The following is a 10,718-nucleotide window of genomic DNA, read 5'->3' as shown; positions in this document are numbered from 1 at the left end:
CTGGTTGTTTTATTTGCTTTATACCTTATTACAAAAGATTTACTTTATGTCTGTCTTGCCTAAAAAACATGAAAACCCTAACATTATTAGCTATCCAGGTACCTAAATTAAACCTTGGGTACATATTTGATATTAATTAATTAATAACAATAATTATTTATTTAAGTGAACCATCAAGAACGATTGTTCTCATACAAACACAAAAAGGCAGTTGTACGTCTTAGATTACAAAATAAAATACAGATGGAGCATGACAACCGCCCGTCGCCCTTGTCAAAGAAAATACGAAATCAAAAGCAAATACGTCGCTGCACTAGTGCTATAGCGCATATAGTGTCATGCAATACGTCAAAAAGGGTTTGCAATTTTTTGCTTGTGATAATAAAACGCTGTAAAATTTGTTCCCGAAAACAAAGAAAAAGATAAAACATCGTTTCACAGGTTTTCTATAGATTATTTGGCTGATTTATTTCTTTATACGAATAATAATTTTACAGATATGAAGGAATACAAAACTTCAACGTATGTTGCCAGTATTTTGAAAAGGAATTTGCCATTTTTATTGGTAAAACGGTAAAATGGTTAAAAGATCTTCAGGGTAATGCTGTTTTTCGATCGTGAATGTGATTATTTGTATAGTGCACTAAAGGTTCATGATCATTATTAGATTATTAATTTAATAAGCATAATACATTATTTTGTTACTTTTATAAAGCTTAAAAACGTCAGTCGTTTTCGCTAGCGATTTAATTTATGTGAACTCCATGATAGATATGATGAAAATAAAATGTCCCGTATTCCCGACTAAAAACCACCGCTATTCGCATTCATATATTTTGAAAAATAAAAAATAATATAATTATTATATGTAGTTAATACTGAAACTTTTTTTTATGTAATTTATTTAATTAAAAATTGAATACAATTATTTTGTCCATATAAAACTTTAGTAGGCAGGTACTTTATGTATCTAATAAAATAATTTTTACAATATTATAAAAAAAAATATCATAAACCCGAAATTATATTAAAATAAAAATTAAACCTTGACTGCTAATTTATTTATATAGCCTACGTCACTACCGCCACTAACATAATAATTCAGATGATTGCAATGAAACCTCACAACTCAAAATCGGTCCAACGGTTTATACTGCAGGGCGTGTCAAAGAAATATTATACATACATACATAAACTCGAAAAACATAACCCTCTTTTTTCCGTAGTCGGGGAAAAATTTGGGAAATTTTTAAATATCTGGTAACATTGCACGCACACAGAAGCACCGTGTACGTACAGTGCAGCGGCGAAATGACAGCACACATAGCTTTATTGAAAATGACGATAAATCATTCGGTTTAGTTCGGCAACGCTCCATCTGTCTTTTATTTTGTAATCTAAGTTGTACGTATTATTATAACGTGCTTATATTATAATAATATATCGACACGCAAAACGCATAAGTACATCGCATACATGTTCGGGCGGACTGAGCCAATATGGCTTACCTAGTTTTAATTGCTTCACTTTTCTTGCGTAGGTACTGGTACACTTCTCTGTTTCTAGAGGTAATTATTCTAAGAAGATAAGAAACAATAGAGGGTGGTATGCTTTATTGAGTTTTATTGGATGAACTCAGAAATTTCGTAATAGTTATGTAGGTACCTAATACACTAAAAAGAAATAAGAGTGCTAAAATCTGACTGGTTGTGAAATTGTACTAAAGGTAAAAATCAAAATTAAGCCTATTATCACAGTATTACCACAGACTAATAATAATATACTACGTACACAAGTATTACCATATTTCCTACAGTAGTGCGACGAATCATGTACTTGTGCAGAGAAACGGAGGGGAACTGGCGGGGGTCGGGCGACGCGGGCGCGCGCCGGGCCGCGTAATTCGTAAAGCAAACACGCTCAGATTGCTTTACCTATCGCGAAGGGCAGACGCTTCAGAGTTTTTTTGTGTAATAATTTATACTTACGTATTCTATAATGGTGGGCATAAACTGTAGTGTTTATGGATGCAAATCTACATTTAAATCCAAGGACATCAAGTTTCATAGATTTCCTCGCGACGAGAGGTAGGTTTTTCAAATTCTGTTTAGTACCAATTCAAAGATGTTGAAGATGTTTTTGACTATACATATTTTAAGTAGCTATAAGATATATATAAAATATAATATTATTGATGATTTTCAAGAAAACCAATTTGTTTCTCTGTTAATTCAAAGTTTTCACAATAGTTAACATACAAATAGGTAGTTTGTTACTACAACAACTTAAAATATGTAATCTCACATAAACGGAACTACATTTAAAAATATTATTATACTTTATTTATTGAGTTATAAGGTTGCTTCCATTCTGTTTATTTACATTCTCAAAAACATCAATCGCAGTAAAGGCGGTTTGCGACAAAGGCGGCTTGTGTCAAAGGCCTCGGCGATATCATTTAACAACATAATAATATGTACTTTAGGCTAACTTGTAATAAGATCTATTTTACTTTCTTATTAGTCCATTTGACAAAGATATTGGGTTAGATACCTATTGGAATAATTTTATTATCATGTACGTACTTATTAAATCCGCGAATAAAAAAATTTTTAATCGTTTCTCGCATGTTTCTCGCCATTTTTTCTTTCTGCTACGTCAATCCGAGCCACAGATAACATGAACACGCGAAGCGCGCCAAATTTGAATAATGATGAAATGTTATTTCATTACAATATATAATATATGTTACCGGAAATGTATGAAATCAAGGAATAGGCATGACGACAGTATCCATAAATGATCGTATTAGTGTTTTTAAGGGAAAATGTACAATAAATAAATTCAATATAGTGACTTAGAAATCTTAAAACCATTAAGATTAATGAGATTATCAATAAAATAAAACATTGAAATTCTGCAGTTAGCCATTTTGACTAAAACACGCGTGACGTCACGCTTAAGTAAACAACTCGCGTCAGATGTGTTTTGTTGTTATGAATATGTTGAGAATACGCATTTTTATTTATTTTCTATTGTTTCACGTATGCTTTATCGACTCAGAACAGAAATACAATTGCGAATTCACGAATACGTGGTTCGGGGTTCTCCGCACCAACTTTATACAATCATTTCTTATTATTTCTCGCTTGAAATAATTACTAACACATTTTTGAGCATTATTTTTATGTGGATTCATACTGCAATACTGCACACCACTCATAAACTTTGAAATTCGTTTCTATAACACATATTAAATAAAGACTTTTTTAATTTTCTTCGCAATGTGTACGTATGTAATTACGTATGTAATTACGTATTTACCAAAGTTTGACGTCACGCCTACGCCATGACATGCGCTGTTTTGGCACAGTTAATAAATATTTTTTGAAAAATGGCTTTTATCTTCGTTAAATTTAAGTATATTACCGAAATATAGGGTTTTTCTTGTATAGTAAACGTATACACATATTATGGAAGAGGATTTCAAAATCTTTCGTCATGCCTATTGTATATGTTACCGGAAATGTATGAAATCAAGGAATTGTATACAAATCCTAGGAAATGTGTACAATTCCGATACCATTTAGGAAATTTATAAAATATTGTTTAATAAACTATTTAATGCATAGATAATGAGAGAATTCGGCATATTACAAAATGCCGGCCGTTTGTAATACGGCGGATTATACAATCCGACTGTGATATACACACCCCTCGTCCCACGTACCTTCCCATATCTTAGATGTTTTACATTTCCGATTGGGCGATTGATATTTAGGAAATGTATAGATTTCCTAGGCAGTGTGTGTAAAATAATTTATTTCACACATTTCCGTGCGATTTTAGGAATTACATACATTTCCTAGGAATTTTATACAACGACGGATTACATAAATTTCCGTTAACATTATAAAGAAAAAAGTCCACGTGATACCGCATAATACGGTATTTTACGGTTAAACTTATATTTTTAACCCCCGGCCACTTTTCCTTATATTTTTAACTCCTGACTAAAAAGGGGTATTATAAATTTGACCGCTATTCTGCCTGTCTGTGGCATCGTAGCTCTTAAATGGGTGAACCGATTTGGATGCGGTTTTTTAATTGGAAAACTTCTTTTCCAGCGGTGGTTCTTAGACAAGTTTATCAAAATCGGCAATCAATTTTTTTCTATTCTTTGCTCTTTCTCTTTTCGATTGCTCTGGCGGGATCACGAGTGGCCGAGTGGTCAGGCGTTGCCCCGAAATGGCGGAAGACGCGGGTTCGAATCCCACCTCGTGATCAAATATTTTCTATTCTTTAAAATTTTATATGTATGCGTTTGTTTATTGAATTTATAGGTACCTACTTATTTTCCAGGCGCGAATTATGGATAGAAGCTTGTCAAAGACCGGACTTGAAGAGTAAAACAGTTGAACAATTATATCGCAAGTATGTATGTGGTTTACACTTTGAAAGATGGATGTATATGAAAAAAAAACTAAAGAGCACTGCTATTCCCGTAGCAAACTTACCGTCTGCTTCAATACATCCTATGAGTACACAAACTGAGACTGCAAAAATGGAGATTATAAAAGATTTGACAACCAGAGGTGTTCAACAACAGACCGCTTGTGCTTCCGTTAGCGTATCAGTTGTGGCATCCACTAGTGCCCAAGCATCGCAGACTACAAAAATATTGACAGATCAGACTCCAAAGTTAAAGTTGATGGAAGAAGCTAAGTCGACGGACGTCACTTATGAACAGTTCTTACGAGGATGTGACAAGTTCTTATCACCGAATCTAAGTCAAATTGTCAAAGCACAAGTCAATTTAAAACCTCATTCTAGAAATAACAAATCTAAGTAACAGATATTCTAAAATCTAAAGAATTTAAAATGTTTTGTTTAAATATTTATTACTCAAGTCCACATGCGTATAAGTTTTTTTCAAATACTTTATGCTTGCCCAGTAGACGTACTTTGGCGACCTTGGCGATACCTATGGGTACTAAAATTAGTGACTTTATCAAGGGAGTTTTGTCTCAGGCTATCAAACACTTAAAACCTTATGAAAGGGTGTGTACGTTTTGTATGGACGAAATGAGCTTAAAATGTTCAATTTTTTACGACACACGCAGAGATAAAATAATAGGTCTTCACAAAATTGATGACATTCAAAGTCCATATGCAGCTGGCTATGCTTTTACAATCATGCTAAAAGGCATTCCAGGTAATTGGAAACAAGTAGTCGGCTATGCTTTTATCACGACTAGTAAAATCGAGGATCAATTAGAGAAATGGATAATAAATACGATTAAAGAATTGTTAGCATTGGGATTTAAAGTAAGGGCTATTGTGTCCGATCAAGGTTCAGATTTCTTAAAGTTTTCTAAGTCAAGGGGGATATCAAAAGAAAAACCTTATTTTGTAGTAGATGGGAAAAAAATTTATCATATCTTTGATGTTCCTCATCTCATAAAATGCGTTAGGAATGAACATTTAAAATAAATAAATAATAAGTTGATTGAGTTTAATTAAATAATTATTTGAGAATAAGTAAATTTGGTTGTTAATAATTAATCAATAGGCAATGACAATGTCACTGCGGCGACATATTATACTATGTTTCTGTATAAATAATTACATTAGATTCAACAATCACAATTATTTTTAATGTACATGTGAATAAATAATTACATATTAATAGCTATGATAAAAATTGTTTTATTTCCCATTTGGTGACAACCCTAGCATATTTACACGTGGAGTACCTACACTGGCGGCGGCATCGCGCGACATCAAAGGCGATTCCTTTTATTTTTATTTATTTAGCCCTTATCTTCCATGACATTTAAATACAATTTATAACAAAAGATACATAGTACATGAAAAAATTAATAGTACAATTCGTTTAAATGTCCTGGCCCCTTTCGGGTATAGGCCTCCTCCAACTGTCCCCAAGGCGATTCCTTACTGTAAGAAAATAATATTGTAATACTGTGCTATTATTATAAGACTTTCCTTTGATTTGCAATAACTTTTAAGTACCTAACTATAACGTTTACAATTTTACTGTATTAGGTATATTATCTTAGGCAAAAACATTCGTCCTTCATTAAACCATTAAACAAAGTGTTACTTAACTTTCCCATTCGAACATATCGGTATAAAATTTCAAATGGCCAAGGCGTAAAATTGTCCACCTTATCAGAGACTATAAAAGATTTGTAAAAAATGAACGTTTTCCAATAAATCCTTGCCAATCAAAAGTGTAGTTGTAAAACCCCTTATCGATCTTAGGTCCTTCGGTTATGGTTCATTATTGTATGTAACACAATCTCCGATTGTAAATCTAATGTAATTTTCAATTTTATACCCGTTTTATTGTAACTGCTTGTTCGTTGGGAAATGGAAAATTTTGATGGCTCCTGTAGGTATTGTAGGTACCTATAACCTAGCGCCATCTGGTTTATTACTTATGTGCACCACAACGTTGCTTTATCCATGTTTGAACATTTTAAAAACATTTGATACATAGATTTAATCAAATCGATCGAAATCGAAAGAATTTATTCAAATGACTTAGATATAGTACCTAGGTATTATGTTTTCTGTGACACAGCTATGTAGGTAAAAAAATAAATAATGGCCTTCTATGTCCGGCGATATTCAATTATTTTTTGTACACTTATCAAAGTAGATATGGTAGTTACCTACTTCTTACCTATAATATGCAGTTTCCTCATTTCTTATTATTTAGGCAAGTAGGTAACTGTGATACACCTATTATCGTGACTGGGATGTTTCTCATCAAAGCGATGCTCTTGATCGTCATTCGTATTCCATGATATTTCTTCTCCGACTGTAACATTAAGAAAGTTGTATTGCACCTAGAATTGTACGAATAATAAACTGAACTTTTTTTACCAATATAGGTGGGAAGATAGATTTGACCGACTACAGAAAATGAAGAGCTAGGGCGTGCTTTCTTTTAAGCTCTCCCCAGCTCTAAAATCAAGTTAAAATAATTAATTACTAAGGTGCAATAATTATATTTTGGACACCGTAATAATTGTTACTTAAAACTAGGCTATCCTGTTTGTAAAAAAAAAATGTTTTTCATAGCTTATCTACATGTGTATTTGATCTAAGCAACGAGGACTGAACAAATATCAACGCTTGGAATGGTTATTACTCCCATAGAAGTAGGCTAATGAGTATTTGCAAAGGAAAAACTAATAAAGCATACATATGACTACCGTAGAATTGATCCAAGAGTCCGTTATCGTAAAATAGTTCCAATACTCCGCATAGAAACAATGCGATCGTAAAACTCATGGTAAAACTTCCACTGTAGGGCGCGTTCTATATAACGCTTAACGACCTACAATTAGTTATTAAATTCAATGCTATTTTACGAGAAATTTGTATGGTTCAGTTTTAAATGCATTCTAAACGAACTGAATAATTTTCTGTGCAAAAAATGACTGGGAAATGGGAGAACTACACGATGATGATTCCGAATGATGAATAGTTGATAATATCCGATACGCTATCGCTTCATTTCGTAAAAAAAAATGAAACTTTAAAGGATTGCTTTACACGTGTACGATGCTTAGTAGTTATGCAATTATTATAGACCATGTGCGGTATTTTTAATAGTAAAAGTCATTACAGTTAATAAACACTGAAAGCCATATCAAATTCACTTAGCGTGCACCAAGAAAAATAAGTGCTATAGTAACCTATATAACCTAACTAGCTTCCGCCCACGACTTTGTACGTGCATCCCCGTTTTTCCCCGTTCCCGCAAGAATTTCGGGAAATCCTTTCTTAGCGGATGCCTACGTCCTAACCTGCATGCCAAATTTCAGCCCGATACGTCCAGTGGTTTGGGCTGTGCGTTGATAGATCACTATATCAGTCACCTCTGAGTTTTATATATACCTATAACCTAATTTAAAAGAAACAGACGCGACATCTGGTTGAAAGATTCATGAGGTTCTTGTGAGGAAAAGAGGAATACATGAGCTTTTTGTGTCTTTTTATACTCTGTATATTTGACTAGATTGAATTCCGGCTATTGAAATAGGTACGAGCTTAGAGTATTCGTACTACCTTGTAATATAGGTATATACTCTAAGTGTACGAGTTTTTGATACTTTACGAGACAATTGTGTACGCACAATACGAACTCTAGACATGTAGAGATCCGCAAGGCTTTCATGCTGCAGATGGAGCTTACTTGCGAAACATTAACCTGACCTAATCTGACGCACCTGATTAACAAACTTAAACTTACCTATACTGGCAGGCCTTTTCATATTCCCTGAAGCAAGCTCTTCCTTTCTGATCATTGCTGTTGTTGTTCTTGTTGGTTCATTTTAAAATATGCTGTGTGACTTGAATTAATAAGGCTGATAACTGAATTTTAGGGTTAAAACATGATTTCAACAGAAATACAAAAAATAAGTAGGTGGTTAGGTTTATTAGGTTAGGTTATGTGATACGAATTTACTGTAATAAATAATCTGTAAATAGATGTACAGAATGGATTATAATTGCAACTTAGGTATACTGAACTTGTAAGTCTCTTCAAAATTGGTTCGGTAATTCGTATATATTATCTATGTAATTCTGCAACATGGCATTTTATAGGTACTTAAGATTTTAAAAGGCAAAAGAAATCGTTCACATATAACAATTAAGAGAAGTAAAAGCCATTTAAAAACTACTCGACTAGTAGAAGAAGCCTAGACTATAGGTAGTTATCACAAAGTACATGCAAATTATAAACTATATCTTACAGCCACTGCCGTCGACTGTGCATAATAAGTATTAGTTCCGGCGATACTGTGAGCCAAGACGACACGAGCCGGGGCGAACAAACTAGCTAGCACAGTTTGTCCAACCGCTCGGGTCGACGGGCTCACATGTGTATAAATTTGACCCTTTCCCTCCATACAACCAGGTTTTGCTTGATGTTACCAGATGAAGAAAAGGGAGCTTTGAAATTGTCTTCACGTGATGGGCCGTTACCGTTAGTTTAGCCATAGGATCTGTACCGACAGCTACACTTTCTGCGATTGAAATCCCTTAATTCTTGTTAATTTTCCTTAATAAAGTTTTGGATATAAGTTTTGCCTTGTTTTCTTATTTTTAAAAGCCTGGAAACACCTGCTTTTTTATGATAGACCATAAAATTATCTAAATTAGCCAAATTAGTGTCTCTATCTTGCTTCTTCTTTCCCCTCTATTTTGAAAATTAAGCAGTAACTAGGTATTATAAGTAAAATTGCAATTTCATGCAGTTTCTTAGAATCTTACTACTTTATAAAATAACTCGAATAAATAAGTTGCCTTTGATGTTCTTCAAATACTTTATTCCATATGGAATCCATGTGCTATATTTCCCGTTCGCTGTGCTCATTTCATATGCATTCAAAGTTTACACAAATTATTTATTACAAATTTTCCTTAAAAATTAGCTACTGTCGAAAGGCCCAGAAGTAGTTCCCAGTTTTTTAGTACAATTTCTTTCATATAAGCACCTTTCAATATTTTATCACCGATTCTTGCACCCTTCTCTGCACCGATTTCTTTAAACGCATGGCGATTAAATAATTCTTCAGACTTCATATTAAGTTTGATTTATTTTATATTTTTTCCTTGTAACTAAGTATGAACTTTTCTCACTTTTCTTTTTTTTTCTTCCAAAAGCTATAGAAGAACACAGAAAAAAGATTTAATAAAAAATATTCTACGTTAGATGCGCGCGCGCACCAGAACCGAACTAGCTTGAAAAACTAATAGTGTTTGCGCAAGTGTTTTCAAAAACAATTGTTAAAGGACTTTTCTACTATTACTTTTGTGATGTTGCAGTTAGTATAGTGTGCTAGGCATTTCTGTAAATTACTGGAAGTATTGCATGTGGCTTTGCTTAACTTAGGTAAATAAAAGTGAAAATATGTACCTATATGTACCTATTGAAATTGAATTGAACCAACTATGGCCTCTGTAACGTAATCGAAAAGAGTAAAGCGCGTCACACACGGTGAAGATACTATAGTATTTTATCTTAAGATACTGTTATATTTTATATTACAGTATCTTAACGCATCCGGTATCAGCGTTCGGACTTTCATTTTTCTTTTTGTCATTGCGTACTAAGACCCCTGTAGAACCGCCATCCTGTTACAAATGACCCACAAAATTTCGCGTCATTTGTAACAGGATGGCGGTTCTACAGGGGTCTTAGTACGCAATGACAAAAAGAAAAATGAAAGTCCGAACGCTGATACCGGATGCGTTAAGATACTGTAATATAAAATATAACAGTATCTTAAGATAAAATACTATAGTATCTTCACCGTGTGTGACGCGCTTAACTGTTGATCACAGAAAATTATTGTAAATCTCTGAATAACAGTATCTAATTAAGATAGCAGTGCTAGAAGAGGATAGGTACTTTTCAAATTGGACCCGTAGTTCTTGAGATGAGCGCGTTCAACCAAATAAACAAACTCTTGAGCTTTATAATATTAGTACAGATTTAGAGTAGTAGACTTCTCCCATTTTCAATTTCTCCCTTTTCCATAAATGTCATATTTCATAAGCTTCAGCAACAGGCAGTAAATACAAGTGTGTATCGACCCACATAGCTGCTGCAGGCGGCTTTATCAATGTTGATAAACTCCTCGCTACGGATAAGCTGCATGCCGTGAAATCGCTGT

At 33.5% G+C, this 10,718-nt stretch overlaps 1 protein-coding gene across 1 annotated transcript; it reads left to right on the top strand.

Moving 5' to 3' along the window:
- Positions 1 to 1,940: 1,940 nt before the first annotated feature.
- LOC149483673 (uncharacterized) lies at positions 1,941 to 5,691 on the top strand. Its single transcript, XM_089702996.1, has 2 exons — positions 1,941 to 2,087; positions 4,363 to 5,691. The coding sequence occupies exons 1-2, from the start codon at positions 1,999 to 2,001 to the stop codon at positions 4,850 to 4,852; spliced, it is 579 nt and encodes a 192-aa protein (XP_089559122.1). The 5' UTR covers positions 1,941 to 1,998; the 3' UTR covers positions 4,853 to 5,691.
- Positions 5,692 to 10,718: the final 5,027 nt, after the last annotated feature.

This window comes from Colias philodice, chromosome 13 (genome assembly GCF_061535455.1).
Source record: "Colias philodice isolate Cphi_HAF_F1 chromosome 13, ilColPhil1 Martin Lab GWU primary, whole genome shotgun sequence".
NCBI classification, from domain to species: domain Eukaryota; kingdom Metazoa; phylum Arthropoda; class Insecta; order Lepidoptera; family Pieridae; genus Colias; species Colias philodice.
This window is presented reverse-complemented; position numbering and strand designations above follow the sequence as displayed.